The sequence below is a fragment of the Schistocerca piceifrons genome, chromosome X, assembly GCF_021461385.2.
Source record: "Schistocerca piceifrons isolate TAMUIC-IGC-003096 chromosome X, iqSchPice1.1, whole genome shotgun sequence".
In the NCBI taxonomy this organism is placed as follows: domain Eukaryota; kingdom Metazoa; phylum Arthropoda; class Insecta; order Orthoptera; family Acrididae; genus Schistocerca; species Schistocerca piceifrons.
The window spans coordinates 803,983,932-804,007,430 of NC_060149.1; the positions used below are offsets into that span (position 1 = coordinate 803,983,932).

The following is a 23,499-nucleotide window of genomic DNA, read 5'->3' on the forward strand; positions in this document are numbered from 1 at the left end:
CTTGTCATCACACGCGGGATGCAACAGCCTCCTTGTATCCCCATAACTGTACAATGGTTTAGAGCATTTTAAATTTATTTAAGATAATAAGTCTGTATTGCTTTTGAATATATGATTGTTCATTATGATTGTATACTAAGCAGAATACTTCAGTTCAGTGTAACTGCAGAATATACACCACTGAGTATCTGACTATAGCGAATAATTTTCATATTACATATATCAGCTGGCGAACTGAAAACAGTACAGTACTATTCGATTGTTTCCTGTTTGGATTAAGCAGCAAGGAAGGGGATCCACAAAGTTTATACCACAATGTAAATGCGTGTCCAAATATATGATACCTGCACTTTCTTACTGAAATGCTCGCCTCCTGTTCTTGATGTATCATCAGCAAATGATTTCGAAAAAACAGTGATTTTATAATGTGAAACAGAGTTGATACTTCTGTTAATAATCGTGCAGGCACAACATTGTTACTGCGGAAGACAATACAGAGGCATAGATATATGAAAAAAGAAAGCGGGAATGTTCATTTTTGTCTGATTAATGTTTTGTGGATAGAGTTAAGCAAAACAGGACATTTACTTCAAGTTATATATTTAATGGTACAGTTTAACATACATTAAATCTGAATGATGATCTTCCCTCTTAGTCAAAATAAGTTACAATCTATGTTGTAATATAGAAAAGATTTTCACAGAATATGAAAAATAAAATACAGACTTTTCATACATTAGACTGATGACAAAAAATACATATGACAGGTTTCAAAGGAATTTTCCTTAAATTTCATTCTTGTCAAGACTATACTCTGAGAAAAAATAACAATTATACATCTGTTAATCTCATGCCATGAAGCTGTCTTTTAAAATTAATTATGATTTATGTTAAAAAAGTGTCTTTTGGATGGTACATATGTTTATACTTTAATTCACTCAAATGTATAAACAGTATATAATGACATATGTTAAAATATATTGATTCGTGCATTTGCCTTGATATGTGTTTGTGGAAAGTATGTAGCATTTTGCATCACCTCATATAAATATAATTCACACTAAACTTTAATAGATCTTATGAAATGTAAATTTCAGTATTAAATTATATTTAAAAATACTTTTCTTTATTTGATATGTATCGCAATGGATGTTTTTGTTAGTGTTTTAGAGATATTAAGTCATGTAAATTTCTTGTAATATTTTAAAGTATAATTGAATTAAAATATGTAGTCATATAATATCTTCACTGATGCAATTAGTTTACTGTAAATGAAATTAAGGAAGACAACTGTGTGGAAACATGTTGCAATAAAGTCATATTTCTCAAATATCACAACAGCTTATAATGAGGCCATAGACGAGAGGAACAGTGAACACTATCGATGAGGATGTTCTATACTTTTAAGAGATAACCTTGTGATATTATGCTGTAGTTTTTGTCAGTGGCATTTGTAATCTCTTACACATATGTAACTTCACTTTTTTGTCATTATGTCAGCAGTTGTCTATATTATTCTCAACATTAAATATAAACATCGATTTATTATATATTTTATTCATACAGGAACATCAACATAGATACATAAATTTTCAGGGATTGCTGGGAGTATAGGACAGACTTGGTAATATATATGCAGCAGTCATTAGAGCATTTTTGTGTTAAATGAAGCTCATAATTTTATAAGTTATGAGAGGATTTGTTGAAGTAACTTTCCAGGAATTTTTAGTCACATATTATAATGCTTCATAGGTTGCTTCGAATGCCCACCTTTTACTTTAACGCTGAATGTGAATTTCATCAGAGCAATGTCTCATACACTTGCACCATGTTGTGAATGAAATGGGATTCACAATCATGCTATGCTTAATATCTCATCAAATATTTAAAAACAAGTTTTTTCTGTTCAGTATGAATTCTTGCTTTGTAATTTCGTAGAAATATAATATGCTTTTCGTTCATAGAACTTCATTCCTAAAAAGTTTTAAAAGGTACTATGACAATGCAGCAGTATAATACTGTTCTCCTTATCAAAACATTTCAGTGACTTCTTTATTGAATAAATCCACTGCACTTAAGGATACAGAGATAAGGAAAACAGACTACCGCGAAATTCATTTAACTTGTTATTTACTACAACAATTTTATCAAAATCCTCTCATAATAACAATGCAAAATGAAACTCTAAGCCTGTGAACGTTTACGATGAACATGGGGAGTTTCAGAGATTAACTACTGCAAGGACACTCATTCATTCTATGTAATTCTTATCAAAATCCAAAGAATTTTTGAATATTTTCTTTGTTTGTGTACGCCATAATCACAAGATGATTTATATAGGCCTTAAGTAATCATGTGTCTTCCAATTATTTGCGACGAATATGATTAAATGAAGCCACTTTCCCAGTAATACGTTTCTCCCCTGCAGTGTGCTCTATGTCTTCCTTCACTTGGTCGGCAGCAACAGGACCAATGCAGATGAGGGGATCTTTGAAGTACGAACAAACCTATAAGAGCAACAGACAAAATTCATGATAAGCCACATCACGCACTTGAATTCCGAAATTACTTCCTTTTGCAATTCCGGATTCTGTTAATGGGTAGCATGTAACTGTAACTTGCACTAACCTTGCGAGGGGCCTGGCGGTGACGTCTCTGCAATTGGCAGCACAGACCTTTACTGATGTCACATTCACTGCTCATAGTACAGTCTTCACCTGTAAACAAATATAATTGTCAATTTCAGACTGACATAAATATATGAAGGGTTTAAGCTGTTAATGATATCAAAGCTTTTATAGCGGTCACCACACTGAGAATTCGCTGCTGCAAGTCCATCGCAAAGAGTAAACACTTTAAAAAGGGATCAACATGTATTGTTGCTGACAAATTTCCATCGCCTCACACTCAAAAAATGGTTCAAATGGCTCTGAGAACTATGTGACTCAACATCTGAGGTCATCAGTCCCCTAGAACTTAGAACTATTTAAAACTAACCAACCTAAGGACATCACACACATCCATGCCCGAGGCAGGATTCGAACCTTTAACCTGCGACCGTAGCAGTCTCGCGGTTCCAGACTGAAGCGCCTAGAACCACTCGGTCACTGCGGCCGGCGCCTCACACTCAACCTCACAAACACAGGACGAGATTAGACCACAACATCAAGTCCCATCGCAAAGAAAAACAAGTAAAACTTAATTTTTGTATAACACCAAGCGTATAAAATTCGATATCTTTGGAGGGACAAAGAGTGGGCACAGTGTCTTAATAATCTGAAGCATTCACGGAGTCTTTAAGATAAAATATGAAATGACATTTTAAATTTCTTGTGGCAGAAGAAACTCATTTCGGAAGACACGTGTTGTGTCAGCTGCCAAAATGCAGCAATGTGGAAGCTTTGCTCATTCCTACACAATAGTAATGCACTCTACGAGAATAATCTGTCATCTCTGCATTCCCCTGTTACCATCTCACCCGTCCTAAGCGTACAATCGAGCGGGGTTTGGAGAATGTAATAGCAGTTGATTTTAACGTAATCTTTGCTCCATTTTATCTCGTAATACTGATGTATTACATTTTACTGACGGAAATGGAAAACCACTCCAGTAACCGAGGAGAACCTAGTAAAAAAAAAGAACAAACATTAACAACCATGACTACCAGATTTCTGATTGTTAATTCGGTGCGTCATTTTCTCCAAACGAGGTTTGTGAAGCATTATGCCCGAAAAAAAATTTCACCAAGATGTAAAAATTGCGGTAAACAAAATCTTTTTAATATTCATATTTGTGTCTGCGTGTTATTTGAAGTGTAGAGATATTTAGTTGTTTTTGATCCGATCAACATAGCTTTAGTATGACTGGATCATGATCGCTATTATAGCGTAGCTGTAGAAAGTATCTCTACTGCCATTTCGAGCGGTTTAAGAAGTCAAAGAAGCAGTCGTACCGCAGTTTGATCCTTGTCGCCGACAGTTACAATGCAACACCTACAATGAACAACAGAATTAAAGGATCAGTTTTTCGAAAGCCTGTAATTGCTACCCAGTGCAACGCTGAAGTTTGAAAGTTGGCTCGAGGTTGCGTACAACCTTCTTGTGTAATGGCGCAAAAGTGTAGCGATCTGCGACGTCACCCTCGGGATCGACGAAAGGTCGTCACACCCCGTCTTATCAACATTTCATCCGATTTCGACCGGCTTTGAATTCACGCATTCTTCTTATTAGTGGCTGAGGAAAACATTCCAGACTCACCGCCGCTCAGAAAATGCCACACGTGGTGGCGTAAAGGGCATCAATGCAATCACCCCCTTCCGTGGGATATCGACTCTCGCACATTTCGCCATCAAAATAGACAGTTCGCGGTCACAACTGTTGCGAGTGCTGACACCCTCGGTCGTTTTAACCCTTCTCTAAGGGACAATGTGGGACTGCATCCCCATCAACATTTTCGCACCCGTTATATGGAGTGCAACAATTTTTGCTCTCGTGTACAGATTGGAACATCCTGCCTCGGGCGTGGATGTGTGTGATGTCTTTAGGTTAGTTAGGTTTAAGTAGTTCTACGTTCTAAGGGACTGATGACCTTACGCGAACATTACTGCGTATCACCTATACAGGGTGAGTCACCTAACGTTACCGCTGGATATATTTCGTGAACCACATCAAATACTGACGAACCGATTCCGCAGACCGAACGTGAGGAGAGGGGCTAGTGTAATTTTTTAATACAAACCATACAAAAATGCACGGAAGTATGTTTTTTAACACAAACCTACGTTTTTTTAATGGAAGCACGTTAGTTTTGTTAGCACATCTGAACATATAAACAAATACGTAATCAGTGCCGTTTGTTGCATTGTAAAATGTTAATTACATCCGGAGATATAGTAGCCCTGAAGTTGACGCTTGAAACATTGTCCTCACTTCAATGCAGGGGCCCAAACAGCTGCAACATACATCGCGTTTCTACAGAATGATCTGCCAACGTTGCTCGAAAATGTCCCACTGGAAACGCGTCGACGTATGTGGTATCAGCATGATGGTGCACCTGCGCATTCCGCAATTAATCCTAGGCTTACCCTTGACGGGATGTTCGACGGGCGTTTCATAGGACGTGGAGAACGCATAGATTGGCCAGCCCGTTCTCCTGATCTTACACCTCTTGACTTCTTTCTGTGGGGTACGTTAAAGGAGAATGTGTACCGTGATGTGCCTACAACCCCAGAGGATATGAAACAACGTATTGTGGCAGCCTGCGGCGACATTACACCAGATGTACTGCGGCGTGTACGACATTCATTACGGCAGAGATTGCAATTGTGTGCAGCAAATGATGGCCACCACATTGAACATCTATTGGCCTGACATGTCGGGACACACTCTATTCCACTCCGTAATTGAAATCGGAAACCACGTGTGTACGTGTACCTCACCCCTCATGGTAATGTACTGTACATGTGCGTCAGTGAAAAAGACCAATAAAAAGGTGTTAGCATGTGGACGTAATGTGCTGTTCCAGTCTCTTCTGTACCTAAGGACCATCACCGTTCCCTTTGGATCCCTACGTAATTCGGTACTCTCCGATACACACGATCGAACAGCGGAGAGTGGTACTCAAGCGTCAACTTTAGGTTACAATATCTCCGGATGTAATTAACATTTTACAATGCAACAAGCGGCACTGACTACGTATTTGTTTATATGTTCAGATGTGCTAACAAAACTAACGGGGTTCCATTTAAAAAAAACGTAGGTTTGTGTTAAAAAACATACTTCCGTGCATTTTTTTATGGTTTGTAGTAACCAATTACACTAGCCCCTCTCCTTACGTTCGGACTGTGGAATCGATTCGTCAGTATTTGATGTGGTTTACGAAATATATCCAGCGATAATGTTAGGTGACTCACCCTGTATATCTTCAAGTTTGATCTCTTTCCCAGTGGCAATGGCATGTTCTGCAGGTTAACTCCGTATCACGAAGACAGAATCGTGCTGCAGTGGTTTGAGGACCATGACAGTGAACTTACGTTGTCTTGGCCACTGAATTCGCTTGATCTGAAACCGATGGAGATATTTAATATGTTATTGGCTGCAGATCTCCATTCATAAACCACCAGCCCATAAATTGCGAGAACTGTGTGAACTGAGCATAAATATCTGGTGCTGTATACCTCCGAAAAACTACCAAGTACTTGCCGAATCCATATCACGCAGAATCACTGCTGTATTGCGTTCCCAAGGTAGACCAACACTTTATTAAGCAGGTGGTTATAACATTTTGGCTCATCGGTATATCTGGTTTAATATTTATCACAGATCCACAAACAAGTAACTAAACGAACATTTCCCACAGTAATTTTGCCATCCTCGTGTCATCTTTGTGATAGGTTTAGAAATTTTAGAATGTCTTTCATATGTGGAAGGAGGGAAGATTAAGGTTTTACATCGAGATGGTGATGTGGTCATTAGAGATTGAGCTCAAGATTGGACTGACGAAGGATGGGGAAGGAAGTGATTTAAAGTTCCGTCGACGTCGAGATCATTAGAGATGGCGGCCAAACTCGAACTGGGAATGGATGGGGAAAGAAGTGGTTCAACGTCCCGTCGACGACTCATTAGGGACAAAGCTCCAACTCGGAATGGGGAAGGGTTGAGCAGAAAATGGTTTAATATCCCACCGATGAAAAGGTCATTATAGACAGAGCAGACAGAGCTTACGCTCAGACTAAGGAAGGATGAGAAATGAAATCAAATGAATCATTTTTAAAGGAACCATCCTGGCAATTTCCTTAATTGATTCTAGGGAACTTGAACTGTTGTCTTCCTGAATGCGAGTCCTCTGGCTTACTAGTGTTGCCCTTCGCTCCCTGGTCCGTAGAGCTTAGGAGTTGGAGACAGGTGAGGCAATGGGTTCTACAATGGGGAATATAATCAGAAAATACTTACTGTACTGCTTCCTGTTGGTGAGAGGTGGCTGGCAAGTGCGCCCATCTGCGGAGTCTGCACACAACAAACCCGTCTCGCAGTCGCTGTCTCGGCGGCACAGCTCCCCCTGTTTCAGCCCGTACGCGAATAGGCAGGACCCTACAACTGAAAATATATCACCGCTGCTGCGGGCTCATCACGTCACAGCGTCCATAGGGCAGAATCTCACAGGTAAAGGACGAGGTAAGTCCTCATATTGACAATTTTGTGTCAAGTTGAAGAACACTGAGACAGTGGAATGACACCAAATAAAGGGCATGCGTAATCTGACGAACAGATTACACAAGCTTGCAATACTCGAACTGTAATTCTCTTATGCAGACACTAACACAGAAATAATCTTAGAAGAGGTAGCTGTTGTGGAAAACTGATAATTTTCTTATTTACAATGTGACAATGAAAGAAAACATAAATAGCGTTTTGCCGGGCTCACTGCCATTCGACGTGGAAAGGCGATTGTGTACCTGAGATAGGAGCAACAACCAAGTGTGAGACACTGTCATCCAGAAAGTATCCACTTTAAATATTAGCTACATTGCAGGGAAATGAAAGTGTGACTGGCCTTGCACAACGTGAAAGACGTTCATTGGCCGCACATTAACGTATATTAGATACCAACGAACAATTGGGCCGGCCATTTTGAAAACTAAAAGATAACTAGAACCCACAAAGATAGTTACAGTCAAATTAGAAAACACTGATGAGCAAAGTTATGGGTGGAAACAAATGGAAAATTTATTAACATGAATTATAATAATAACTAATGAACGAGGTTCGTACTAGCATGTGAACATACGAGTAAGAAAACGCATAATGATGTACAGCTGATGAAGTAATGATACAGCAAAAGCATCAGTGAAACAAAACATTTCCGCTAACAGTCACAAATAATGATATTCAAAAAAGACCGATAATCAGAGTGTCAGTTGCCTACAAGACACACCTGGTGCCTTTTTATCGGAAACAGTGACTCAGAGAGCTTAATATGTATAACCAAAACGTCGTTTCCCATCAACAGAAAACTATTGCTACCACAGTTCAGCAGCACAAAAACGGTGAAGAGACACACCAACGTAGGCACCCATGTGCCATAGGGTTAACGACAAGTTGCACCTAACGAACCTCAGTAGTTACAATGACGAGGTTATTTGAGACAGAACACAAGTTCAGATTAGGAACGAAATGAGCGATAATTGCGTTGCCAAACTCTACACAGTTCTGTGAGTGGCAGCCGTCTTTAACTACAATACTGACGTCTGCAAGCTTTAGCTTGTCAAAAATAAAACGATTGCTGACCTCTGTAATAAGAAGTTGAGGTATAGTGTGGCTTAAGCAGTCACTATTGCCGATTGTGTCTCCATGTGGGGTGGCTCTTACCTCTCCAAAACTTGCACTATTAACAGCGTCACTCCCTGCGACTGACTTTTTTTTTAATGATTATTCCTTTTTATTTATGTGGGATCCTCCATCCACCCCTCACACTCCCGCCTTTCACGCACCGTTTCGCTTTCGTCAGCGCTGGCAAATAAGCCATAATTCCTCGGATTATCACTCGTAGGATATAACATTCACTGCCTCATGTTTACTACCATATATGTCTGATATAATATTAACAGGCTGATGTGACGTGCGTCTTCTACTTTGAGTGCTTGTACTAACAATAGCGCCAGAAACAGCGACTGCCTTCATTCTCATTGTTCCGCCGTTTATAATTTGGGGGATTCCATCCACCAGTCAGAGACCTACATTTAACTTGCTACTATTGTCTACGTCAACGCTCGCACATCGGTCATAAATTCCCACATTATCCCTGGTAGACAAATGAAATTTGTCAGGGACACTGCGCTGGTTTCCAGTATGTGGCTCAGATTGTATAACCGAACTGAATTAGTAAATTGAATTGAATAAATATCGGAGAGAAACTTCAATGATGATAGTTCTCCTATTTGACAGATTTCAAAAAGTCAAAATAATGACACCTTCATTTGAGCCAGCACATAGGCAACAATCTCACGAATTATTCGCTACAAATTGTATGTGTCTTCTACTGATTTTTAATACTTTTATTTGTACGATTACCTAGATTTTGTAGCTAGTTTATATTTCATTTATAGCTACATTTTTTGTACACATATCTGACGATGGCAACGTCCAAAATGTGTTGCTAGAATATGAAAGTCAGCTTGGTACCTGAAAATGACTTTTCCTCAGAGACCTAATCACCCCATTGTGGGCAGCACCTATTGATAGTCTGCATGTAATACCTGGTATACAAGAGTGAAAACGTTGACTCAAGGGTGTTAAGATATTTCTTCAAAAAATTTTTTCCTGTCGATAGGAGACTGCTGCTACAAATGTCCCATAGTAACAAAACGGTGAACACACAACGCTGCACAAACTTTTAGTACCTTCCCTTTGGATGTAGCTATAGAAAATAAGAAAACATATTTCAAACAATAACAAGGACATAACACACCAAACAATATGACACAGATATAAAAACACACTTACAGGTAATGAACAAGGGTAAGTATGAATGTTCGTAAAAAGAATGGAAAGACGACAATAACATGACACAGCAGGAAATAATGTGAAATAATAAACACACATAATATAAGTGCACATGTAAAAGTTAAATATCAAACTTAAAACTAAAGTACAGTATAACCTCGTTAACGGGAACTCGAATAAGTCGTACTCGGTTAGCGCGTAAAAAATATTATTCCCACCAGGAATACTGTATGTGCCAAAAGCACTGAATAAGGTGCAAGAAAGGCCATCGGAAGAAAGTGAAGAGGAAGAAAATACGGATACCATTGCACCTTCCCGTTAGGAGATGTTTACAGCGTTAGACTGATTAGAATGCTTCGCTTCAACATCTGACATCAGTACTGGGTTTACGGAAGCTATAATTAAAATCGGTTGTGAAATTACAAAATTTATCGTCCCCATGAATATCAGCGAACAATGACCGAATATTTTCCACACAGTAACCTACATGATTTGCAAGTACTTGGATTTTACAATCACTTTATAGTGTTATATGTCTACAATAACGTGATTGATAGTGTAGTGTATTACACATTAGTGTACTGCTGTACATGTATACTTATTAAAATCTGTGTGTTTCACTTCACACGAATTTGTTTAACACGAACTCCGGATTTTTCGGTCCGTTCAGATTCGGGTTAACGAAGTTTAACTGTTTACATGCTTTCTCCCGAGACCGGTTAGGTCATTGACCCGCATGCACCAGTCTTTTCAGCCTTTGAGCGCTTAACCTAAAGGAGGAACAGTGCCACTGGCCGGTTAAGTCCTAATGACTTGCATGCACCAGCCTTAGGCATAGCACTAAAAAAAATATGGGGACATAAAAAAAGTGAACACAATGAAATGACACAAAGACAAAAAAATACACTTGGCACAAACAACAATGTCGGTGAATAAAGTTTGAAGGCACCAACAAGAATGTATCATATCGCAAAAAATCACACAGACACAATATATTCATAAGTATTTGATATGAAACAAAGTGAAAATTTTCAGGCGTAGAATGACCGACATGGTATACACAGCACAAACATAATTGAAAAAATGGGCATGTCATAATATGTGATAAACTATCACTTTCATGTCATGTAAATTGTAAGCATATACGTACCACCTCACCCACAGATCCTTTGTCAGCTGTACCTCGTCTCGGATGTGATCATCTAGGGATGTCCACATCAATATGTTTGCATCTGTTTGGCACCTATATTCTGTGTGAGGCTAGCCACTCACACACTTCCCACTTCCCACAAGACTGATGCACAGCCACACCAATAGAGAATATCACATATCAAAGGGATAATGATAACTCTCACAACTCGACAACCTGGTTATGGATTATAAAGGAAAACGAAGATGAGGGTTTAACACCATTACAACAAAGAGGTCGTTAGAGATGGAGCACATGCTGAGATTAGAGAATCATTGCTAGGAAGTCAGATATATTCATTTCAAAGGAACGATGCATGTATTTGTCCTAGACGATTTAGGCTCAGCACAGAAATGTAAATGTGGATGACCAGACAGGAATTTGGAGTGCTGTCCTCCCCAATGTGAGTCCAGTGTTTTACCACGGCACGACCTCACTCGGTATATTCATCAGGCTATAGGTACATTCGTCATTTCATTGAGTATAAGAGGCCTAGAAAAGTAGATTAAGATTGTTTCTCCACCTGAACACGCGCACTTGAAATAATTTAGTGGTGGCATTAAAGAGGTTGAGTGATGTTGTGCAACGACCCCACAGAAGAAAGATGAAGAAAGACATACCTCTTATTATGACTACAGAGACCATCTAAAGTTGAAGTGAACCTTGAGAAATCTTCAGGCACTTAGAGGTACACTCAGTAAGTGTGGATATTGGTTTTTCCTAATGAAACAGTTGTCTGTACATTAGTTGTGACATGAAGTCATGCAACTGTTATGGAACTGTGTTGAAATATACGTGAAGTTTGCAAAATCTGGTGTAGGTAGCTTTGGGAAAGGTCGTCCAGTGAGTGGAAGGTGTATTTACTACTCCAGTATAATAAGTTTCAGACATAGTTATTATCACACATCTTTAGGAAACAAAATAAAATGTTGTAGGTATAAATCAAATTAAAATGAACTGCAAGAAGAAGAAAATCGGAATTAAAAAAAGATTGCAAATCATTTGAAGATACATAACATGTAAGATCACGATCCTCTTAGATACTGTAGTTACATGATGTAGTAATAACAATCAGAAGCACACTGATAGAACTGTGCTTCTTTGTTATAGTAAGGTACAGGTGCTTGCTAGTGATACTCTGCGTGAGTGAGACTAATTACACATGTCCAACCAGACTGTTGAACACACACACCAACAATGTGGGATCTCACGTACCAAATGGATAAAGACGAGTCACCCTTAGACAGCCTCAGTAATCATAATGAATGGGTTTGAGGAAAACAAGTATAGAGATTAGAGTTCAACATTCTTAAAATGACGAAGTTATTTGAGACAGAACACAAGTTCAGATTAGGGAAGAAATTGTGTTGCCATACTCTACACAGTTCTGTGGGTGGCAGCCGTCTTTAACTTCAATACTGACGACTGCAAACATTAGGTTGTCAAAAATTAAACGATTGCTGACCTTTGTAACAAGAGGTTGAAGTATAGTGGGCCTCAAGCAGTCAATATTGCCGAATGTGGCTCCATGTGGCGTGGCTCTTTTCTCTCCAATACTTGCACTAGTAACAGCGTCATCCCCTGCAACTGACTTTTTTAACGATTATTCGTTTTTATTTATGTGGGATCCTCCCTCCGCCCAATTCACTTCCGCCTCAATCACCAATTTTGATTTCGAAAGCGCTGGCAAATAAGCCATAAACCAGATTATCCATGGTAGACAAATGACATTTGTCGGGGTCACTTCGCTGCTTTTCAGTATGTGGCTCAGATCGTATAACCGAACTGAAATAGTGAATTGAATTGAATAAATATCAGAGAGAAACTTCCAATGATGATAGTTCTAATATTTGACAGGTCTCAAAAAGTTAAAATAATGACAGCTTCATTGGAGCCAGCATATAAGCAACAATTTCTCTAATTATCATTCGCTATGAATTGTATGTGCTTTCTACTCATTTGTAATACTTTTATTTGTACGATTACCTAGATTTTGTAGCTAGTTTTTATTTCATACATAGCTAAATTTTTGGTACAGACATCTGATGATGGCAACGTACAAAATATGTTGTTAGAATATGAAAGTCAGCAGGTACCAGAAAATGACTTTCCCTCAGAGACATCATCACCCCATTGTGGGCAGCACCTATTGATAGTCTGCATGAAATACGTGGCATAGAAGAGTGAAAACGTTGACCCAAGGGTGTTAAGATATTTCTACAAAAAGTCTTTTCCTGTTGACAGGACAATGCTGCTACAACAGTCACATAGCAAAAAAACGGTGGAGACACAACGCTGTACAAACTTTTAGTACCTTCCTTTTGGATGTAGCTATTTCAAATAAGAAAAGACATTCTAAACAATAACCAAGACATAACACACCAAACAATATGACATAGATATAAAAACACACTTACAGGTATTGAACAAGGGAAAATATGAATATTCGTAAAAAGAAAGGACACAGCAGGAAATATTGTGAAATAATAAACAAACATAATATAAATGCACATGGAAAAGTTAAATATCAACCTTAAAACTAACGTACAGTATAACCTCGTTAACGGGAACTCGAATAAGACGAACTCTCGGTTAACGCGTAAAGAATATTATTCCCGCCCGGAATACTGTAAGTGCCAAAAGCTGATAATGAGGTGCAAGACTGGCCATCGGAAGAAAGTGAAGAGGATGAGAATACAGATACCATTGCACCTTCCCGTCAGGAGATGTTTACAGCGTTAGACTAATTAGAATGGTTCGCTTCAACATCTGACGTCAGTGCTGGGTTTACGGAAGCTATCATTAGAATCGGTTGTGAAATTACGAAATATTATCGTCCCCATGAACATCAGCGAACAATGACCGAATATTTTCCACACAGTAACATACATGATTTGTGAGTACTTGGATATTTCCATTACTTTATAGTGTTATAAGTCTACAATAAAGTGATTGATAGTGTAGTGTATTACACATTAGTGTACTGCTGTACATGTATACTTATTAAAATCTGTGTGTTTCACTTCACACGAATTTTTTAAACACGAACTCCGGATTTTTCGGTCCGTTCGGATTCGGGTTAACAAAGTTTAACTGTATTACATGCTTTCTCCCGAGACCGGTTAGGTCATTGACCCGCATGCACCAGTCTTTTCAGCCTTTGAGCGCTTAACCTAAAGGAGAGACAGTGCCACTGGCCGGTTAAGTCCTAATGACTTGCATGCACCAGCCTTAGGCGTAGCACTAAAAAAAAATATGGGGACATAAAAAAAGTGAACACAATAAAATCACACAATGACAAGAAAATACACTTGGCATAAACAACAATGTCGGTGAATAAAGTTTGAATCACCAACAAGAATGTATCATATCGCAAAAAATCACACAGACACAATATATTCATAAGTATTTGATATGAAACAAAGTGAAAATTATAAGGTATAGAATGACAGACATGGTATACACAGCACAATCATAATTCAAAAAATGGGCATGTCATAATATGTGATAAACTATCATTTTCATGTCATGTAAATTGTAAGCATATACGTACCACCTCACCCACAGATCCTTCGTCAGCTGTACCTCATCTCGGATGTGGTCATCTCGGGATGTCCACATCAATAAGTTCGCATCTTTTTGGCACCTATATCCTGTGTGAGGCAAGCCACTCACACACTTCCCACCAGACTGATGCACAGCCACACCAATAGAGAATATCACATACCAAAGGGATAATGATAACTCTCACAACTCGACAACCTGGGTATGGATTATGAAGGAGAATGAAGATGAGGGTTTAGCATCCTTACAACAAAGTGGTCGTCAGAGATGGAGAACATGCTGAGATTAGAGAACCATTTGGGGGAAGTCAGATGTATTCATTTCAGAGGACCCATCCGTTTATTTGTCCTAAGCGATTTAGACTCACCACAGAAATGTAAATGTGGATGGCCAGACAGGGATTTGAACTGCTGTCCTCCCAAATGCGAGTCCAGTGTCTTACCACTGCACGACTTGACTCGGTATATTCATCTGGGTGTAGGTACATTCGTCATTTCGTTGAGTATAAAAGGGCTAGAAAATTAAATTAACTTTGTCTATCCACCTGCACACACGCACTTTAAATAATTTAGTGGTGGCATTAAAGAGGTTGAGTGATGTTTTCCAACAACCCCACAGAAGAAAGATGAAGAAGGACATACCTCATATTATGACTACAGAGACCATCTTATGTAGAAGTGAACAGTAAATTGAATTGAAATAAATATCAGAGACAAATTTCCAAAGATGACAGTTCTCCTATTTAACAGGTCTCAAAAGTCAAAATAGTGACACCTTCATTGGAGCCAGCAAATAGGCAACAATTTCATGAATTATCATTCGCTAGGAATTGTATGTGTCTTCTTCTGAATTTTAATACTTTTATTTACCCTTAACTAGATTTTGTAGCTAGTTTTTATTTCATATATAGCTACATTTTTTGTACAAATATCTGACGATGGCAAAGTACAAAATATGTTGCTACAATATGAAAGTCAGCTTGGTACCAGAGAATGACTTTCCCTCAGAGACCTATTCACCCCATTGTGGGCAGCACCTATTGATAGTCTGTATGTAATACCTGGCATACAAGAGTGACAACGTTGACTCAAGGGTGTTAAGATATTTCTACAAAAACTCTTTCCCTGTCGACAGGAGACTCCTGATACAACAGTCCCATAACAAAAAAACGGTGAACACACATCGCTGTACAAAGTTTTAGTTTGTTCCCTTTGGATGTAGCTATTGAAAATAAGAAAAGACATTCTAAACAATAACAAGGACATAACACACCAAACATTACGACATAGATATAAAAACACACTTACAGGTATTGAACAAGAAAAAATATGAATATTGGTCAAAATAATGGAAAGACGATAATAACATGACACAGCAGGAAATATTGTGAAATAATAAACACACATAATATAAATGCACATGGAAAAGTTAAATGTCAACCTTAAAACTAACGTACAGTATAACCTCGTTAACGGGAACTCGAATAAGACGAACTCTCGGTTAGCGCGTAAAAAATATTATTCCCGCCAGGAATAATGTATGTGCCAAAAGCTGTGAATAAGGTGCAAGAAAGGCCTCCATAAGAAAGTAAAGAGGAAGAGAATACTGATACCATTGCACCTTCCCGTCAGGAGGTGTTTACAGCGTTAGACTGATTATAATGGTTCGCTTCAACATCTGACGTCAGTGCTGGGTTTACGGAAGCTATCATTAAAATCGGTTGTGAAATTACAAAATATTATCGATCCCATGAACGTCAGCGAACAATGACCGAATATTTTGTAAGAAGTCACGTACATTGCTTGCGAGTACTTGGATTTTACAATCGCTTTATAGTGTTATAAGTCTACAATAACGTGAATGATAGTGTACTGTATTACACATTAGTGTACTGCTGTACATGTATACTTATTAAAATCTGTGTGTTTCACTTCACACGAAGTTTTTTAACACGAACTCCGGATTTTTCGGTCCGTTCGGATTCGGGTTAACGAAGTTTAACTGTATTACATGCTTTCTCCCGAGACCGGTTAGGTCATTGACCCGCATGCACCAGTCTTTTCAGCCTTTGAGCGCTTAACCTAAAGGAGGGACAGTGCCACTGGCCGGTTAAGTCCTAATGACTTGCATGCACCAGCCTTAGGCGTAGCACTAAAAACAATATGGGGCCATAAAAAAAGTGAACACAATGAAATGACACAATGACAAGAAAATACGCTTGGCATAAACAACAATGTCGGTGAATAAAGTTTGAAGGCACCAACAAGAATGTATCATTTCGCAAAAAATCACACAGACACAATATATTTGTAAGTATTTGATATGAAACAAATTGAAAATTTTCAGGCATAGAATGACAGACATGGTATGCACAGAACACTCATAATTCAAATAATGTCATAATAAGTGTTAAACTATCACTTTCATGTCATGTAAATTGTAAGCATATACGTACCACCTCACCCACAGATCCTTCGTCAGCTGTACCTCGTCTCGGATTTGGTCATCTAGGGATGTCCACATTAACATGTTTGCATCTGTTCGGCACCTATATTCTGTGTGAGGCAAGCCACTCACACACTTCACACTTCCCACCAGACTGATACATAGACACACCAATAGAGAATATCACATACCAAAGGGATAATGATAACTGTCACAACTCGACAATCTGGGTATGGATTAAGAAGGAGAATGAAGATGAGGGTTTATCACCCTTACAACACAGAGGTCGTCAGAGACGGAGCACACTCTGAGATTAGAGAAGCATTGCAGGGAAGTCAGATATATTCATTTCAAAGGAAGCATCCACGTATTTGTCCTAAGCGATTTAGGCTCAGCACAGATACCTGAGTGTGGATGGCCAGACAGGGATTTGGAGTGCTGTCCTCCCGAATGCGAGTCCAGTGTCTTACCACTGCACTACCTCACTCGGTATATTCATCAGGCTATAGGTACATTCCAAAATGAGATTTTCACTCTGCAAGGGAGTGTGCGCTGATATGAAACTTCCTGGCAGATTAAAACTGTGTGCCCGACCGAGACTCGAACTCGGGACCTAGGTACGTTCGTCATTTCGTTGAATATAAAAGGCCTAGAAAATTAAATTAAGATTGTTTCTCCACCTGCACACACGCACTTGAAATAATTTAGTGAGGGCATTAAAGAGTTAGAGTGATGTTTTCCAACAACCCCACAGAAGAAAGACGAAGAAAGACATACCTCATATTATGACTACAGAGACCATCTAAAGTTGAAGTGAACCTTGAGAAATCTGCAGGCACTTGGAGCTGCACTCATTAAGTGTGGATATTGGTTTTTCCTAACGAGACAGTTGGCTGTATCTTAGTTGTGACATGAAGTCATGCAGCTGTTATGAAACCGCGTTGAAACATAGGTGAAGTTGCAAAGTCTGGAGTAGGTAGCTTTGGGTAAAGTCGTCCAGTGAATGGAAGGCGTATTTACTACTCCAGTATAATAAGTTTCAGACATAGTTATTATCACTTTACAGTAGTAAACATAATAAAATGATGTAGGTATAAATGAAATTAATATGAACTGCAAGACGAAAAAAATGGGAATTAAAAAAAAGATTGCAAATCATTAGAAGATACATAACCTGTAAGCTCACGTTCCTCACAGTTACTGTAGTTACACGTTGTGGTATTGACAATCACAAGCACACAGATAAAACTGTGCTTATTTGTTATCCTAAGAATCATGTGCTAGCTACTGATAGCCTGCGTGAGTGAAACTAATCACACATGTCCAACCAGACTGTTGAACACACACACAAAAAATGTGGGATCCCATGTACCAAATGGATAAAGACGAGTCACACCTAGACAACCACAGCACGAATAATGACTGGGTTTGAGGAAAACAAGTATAGAAGTCCGAGTTGAACAATCTTAAAATGACGAAGTTATTTGAGACAGAACACAAGTTCAGATTAGGGAAGAAATTGTGTTGCCACACTCTACACAGTTCTGCGAGCGGCAGCCGTCTTTAACTTCAATACTGACGACTGCAAGCATTAGCTTGTCAAACATTAAACGATTGCTGACCTTTGTAATAAGAAGTTAAGGTATAGTGTGGCCCTAGAAGTCACTATGGATGAATGTGGCTCCATGTAGCGTGGCTCTTTGCTCTCCAATACTTGCACTAGTAACAGCGTCACCCACTGCGACTGACATTTTTAACGATTATTCCTTTTTATTTATGTGGGATCCTCCCTCCACCCATCACAATTCCACCTCAATCACCAATTTTGCCTTCGAAAGCACTGCCAAATAATACATAATTCCTCAATAGCGCCAGACTCAGCGACTCCATGCATTCCAATTGTTCCGCTCTTTATAATTTAAGAGCTTCCATCCACCAGTCAGAGACCAACATTACACCTGCTACTATTGTCTATGTCAACGCTCGCACATTGGCCGTAAATTCCCAGATTATCCTTGGTAGACAAATGACACTTGTCAGGGGCACTACGCTGCTTTTCAGAGAGAAACTTGCAATGATGACAGTTCTCCTATTTGACAGATTTCAAAAAGTCAAAATAATAACACCTTCATTGGTGCCAGGCAACGATTTCACGAATTATCATTCGCTAGGAATTGCATGTGTCTTCCACTGATTTTAAATACTTTTATTTGTACGATTATCTAGATTCTGTAGCTAGTTTTTATTTCATATATAGCTACATTTTTTGTAGACATCAGATGATGGCAACATCCAAAATATGTTCCTAGAATATGAAAGTCAGCTTGGCGCCAGAAAATGACTTTTCCTCAGAGACCTAATTACCCCATTGTGGACAGCACCTATTGATAGTCTGTATGTGATACCTGGCATACAAGAGTGAAAACGTTGATTCAAGGGTGTTAAGATATTTCTTCAAAAAATCTTTTCCTGTCGATAGGAGACTGCTGCTACAAATGTCCCATAGTAATAAACCGGTGAACACACAACGCTGTACAAACTTTTAGTACCTTCCCTTTGGATGTAGCTATAGAAAATAAGAAAACATATTTCAAACAATAACAAGGACATAACACACCAAACAATATGACACAGATATAAAAACACACTTACGGGTAAAGAACAAGGGAAAGTACGAATGTTCGCAAAAAGAATGGAAAGACGATAATAACGTGCCACAGCAGGAAACAATGTGAAATAATAAACACACATAATATAAATGCACATGGAAAAGTTAAATATCAATCTTAAAACTAAAGTACAGTATAACCTCGTTAACGGGAACTCGAATAAGTCGTACTCAGTTAGCGCGTAAAAAATATTATTTCCCCAGGAATACTGTATGTGCCAAAAGCACAGAATAAGGTGCAAGAAAGGCCATCGGAAGAAAGTGAAGAGGAAGAAAATACGGATACCATTGCACCTTCCCGTCAGGAGATGTTTACAGCGTTAGACTGATTAGAATGCTTCGCTTCAACATCTGACGTCAGTGCTGGGTTTACGGAAACTATCATTACAATCGGTTGTGAAAATACAAAATACTATCGTTCCCATGAACGTCAGCGAACAATGACCGAATATTTTCCACACAGTAATGTACATGATTTGCGAGTACTTGGATTTTACAATCACTTTATAGTGTTACAAGTCTACAATAACGTGATTGATAGTGTAGTGTATTACACATTAGTGTACTGCTGTACATGTATACTGATTAAAATCTGTGTGTTTCACTTCACACGAATTTGTTTAACACGAACTCCGGATTTTTCGGTCCGTTCGGATTCGGGTTAACGAAGTTTAACTGTTTACATGCTTTCTCCCGAGACCGGTTAGGTCATTGACCCTCATGCACCAGTCTTTTCAGCCTTTTAGCGCTTAACCTAAAGGAGGGACAGTGCCACTGGCCGGTTAAGTCCTAATGACTTGCATGCACCAGCCTTAGGCATAGCACTAAAAAAAAATATGGGGACATAAAAAAAGTGAACACAATAAAATGACACAAAGACAAGAAAATACACTTGGCACAAACAACAATGTCGGTAAATAAAGTTTGAAGGCACCAACAAGAATGTATCATTTCGCAAAAAATCACACAGACACAATATATTCATAAGTATTTAATATGAAACAAAATGAAAATTTTCAGGCATAGAATGACAGACATGATATACAGAGCACATTCATAATTTAAAAAATGGGAATGTCATAATAAGTGATAAACTATCACTTTCATGTCATGTAAATTGTAAGCATATACGTACCACCTCACCCACAGATCCTTCGTCAGCTGTACCTCGTCTCGGATGTGGTCATCTAGGGATGTCCACATTAACGTGTTTGCATCTGTTCGGCACCTATATTCTGTGTGAGGCAAGCCACTCACACACTTCACACCAGACTGATGTACACCCACACCAATAGAGAATATCACATACCAAAGGGATAATGATAACTCTCACAACTCGACAACCTGGGTATTAATTATAAGGGAGAATGAAGATTAGGGTTTAGCACCCTTACAACAAAGAGGTCGTTAGAGATGGAGAACATGCTGAGATTAGAGAACCATTTCAGGGAAGTCAGTTATATTCATTTCAAAGGACCCATCCATTTGTTTGTCCTAAGCGATTTAGTCTCAGCACAGACTTCTAAATGTGGATGACCAAACAGGGATTTGGACTGCTGTCCTCCCGGATGCGAGTCCAGTGTCTTACCAGTGCACGACCTCACTCGGTATATTCGTTAGGGTATAGGTACATTCGTCATTTCTTTGTGTATAGCAGGCCTAGAAAACTAGTTCAAGAGTGTTCCACCACCTGAACATAAGCACGTGAAATAATTTAGCGGTGGCATTAAAGAGGTTGAGTGATGTCCCAACAACTCTACAGAAGAAAGACATACCTCATAATATGACTACAGAGACCATCTAAAGTAGAAGTGAACCTTGAGAAATCTTCAGGCCCTTAGAGGTACACTCATTAAGTGTGGATATTGGTTTTTCCTAATGAAACAGTTGGCTGTACATTAGTTGTGACATGAAGTCATGCAGCTGTTATGGAACTGTTTTGAAATATACGTGAAGTTTGCAAAATCTGGTGTAGGTAGCTTTGGGTAAGGTCGTCCAGTGAATGGGAGGTGTATTTACTACTCCAGTATAATAAGTTTCAGACATAGTTATTATCACATATCTTTAGGAAACAAAATAAAATGATGTAGGTATAAATCAAATTAAAATGAACTGCAAGACGAAGAAAATCGGAATTAAAAAAAGATTGCAAATCATTTGAAGATACATACCCTGTAAGATCACGATCCTCTTAGATACTGTAGTTACATGTGGTAGTAATAACAATCACAAGCACACTGATAAAAGTGTGCTTATTTCTTGTACTAAGATACATGTTCTGGCTACTGATATTCTGTGTGAGACTAATCACACGTGTCGAACCAACTTGTTGAACACACACACCAACAATGTTGGATCCCATGTACCAAATGGATGAAGACGAGTCACATCTAGACAACCACAGCACGCATAATGAATGTGTTTGAGGAAAACAAGTATAGAGATTAGAGTTCAACATTCTTAAAATGAGGAAGCTATTTGAGACAGAACACAAGTTCAGATTAGGGAAGAAATTGTGTTGTCACACTCTACACAGTTATGTGAGCGGCAGCCGACTTCAATACTGACGACTGCATTAGCTTGACAAAAATTAAACGATTGCTGACCTTTGTAACAAGAGATTGAGGTATAGTGTGGCCCTAGAAGTCACTATTGATGAATGTGGCTCCATGTAGCGTGGCTCTTTTCTCTCCAATACTTGCACTAGTAACAGCGTCACCCCCTGCGACTGACTTTCTTAACGATTATTCCTTTTTATTTGTGTGGGATCCTCCCTCCGCCCATCACAATTCCGCCTCAATCGCCAATTTTGATTTCGGAAGCGCTGGCAAATAAGCCATAATTCCTGAATAGCGCCAGACTTAGCGACTGCTTTCATTCTAATTGTTCCGCCCTTTATAATTTGGGGGCCTCCATCCACCAGTCAGAGACCTACATTACACCTGCTACTATTGACTACGTCAACGCTCGCACATTGGCCATAAATTCCCAGGTAATCGATGGTAGACAAATGACATTTGTCAGCGCCACTACGATCTATTCAGTATGTGGTTCAGATTGTATAACCGAACTGAAATATCGGAGAGAATCTTCCAGTGATGTTAGTGCACGTATTTGATAGATCTGAAAAAGTCAACGTAATGACACCTTCATTGGAGCCAGAATATAAGCAACAATTTCACGAATTATCATTCGCTAGGAATTGTTTGTGTCTTCTACTGATATTTTATACTTTTATTTGTACGATTACCTAGATTTTGTAGCTATTTTTTATTTCATATATAGTTACATTTTTTGTACAGATAACTCATGATGGCAACGTCTAAAATATGTTGCTAGAATATGAAAGTCAGCAGGTACCAGAAAATGACTTTTCCTCAGAGACCTATTCACCCCATTGTTGGCAGCACCTATTGATAGTCTGGATGTAATACCTGGCTTTCAAAAGTGAAAACGTTGACTCAAGGGTGTTAAGATGTTTCTACAAAAAGTCTTTTCCTGTCGACAGGAGACTGCTGCTACAACAGTCCCATAGAAAAAAAATTTAAAAAGAGCATGGGGACACAACACTGTACAAACTTTTGGTACCTTTCCTTTTGATGTAGCTATAGAAAATAACAGAAGACATTCCAAACATTCCAAACAATAACAATGACATAACACACCAAATAATACGGGACACATATAAAATCACACTTATAGGTATTGAACAGGGGATGATAGGAATATTCGTAGAAAGAATGGAAAGACGACAATAACATGACACAGCAGGAAATATTGTGAAATAATAAACACACATAATATAAATGCACATGGAAAAGATAAATATCAACATTAAAACTAACGTACAGTATAACCTCGTTAACGAGAACTCGAATAAGTCGAACTCTCTGTTTTTCGCGCAAAAAATTTTATTCCCGCCAGGAATACTGTATGAGCCAAAAGCTGATAATGAGCTGCAAGAAAGGCCATCGGAAGAAAGTCTAGAGGAAGAAAAAACAGATACCATTGCATCTTACGGTCAGGAGATGTTTACAGCGTTAGACAGATAAGAATGGTTCTCTTCAACATCTGACGTCAATGCTGTGTTTGCAGAAGCTATCATTAAAATCGGTTGTGAAATTACAAAATAC

The 23,499-nt window shown here is 38.7% G+C and overlaps 1 protein-coding gene across 1 annotated transcript in view; it reads right to left on the reverse strand.

Moving 5' to 3' along the window:
* Nucleotides 1-1,537: 1,537 nt before the first annotated feature.
* The window catches only part of LOC124721825 (ITG-like peptide), an 87,656-nt gene continuing 65,694 nt past the window's right edge, over nt 1,538-23,499 (reverse strand). The window contains exons 4-6 of the mRNA XM_047246947.1: nt 6,951-7,094; nt 2,629-2,717; nt 1,538-2,507 (exon numbers count right to left, since the gene is read on the reverse strand). Of these exons, the coding sequence (XP_047102903.1) occupies nt 2,367-2,507; nt 2,629-2,717; nt 6,951-7,094 (374 nt within the window). The 3' untranslated portion in view covers nt 1,538-2,366. The remainder of the gene's footprint in view (nt 2,508-2,628; nt 2,718-6,950; nt 7,095-23,499) is intronic.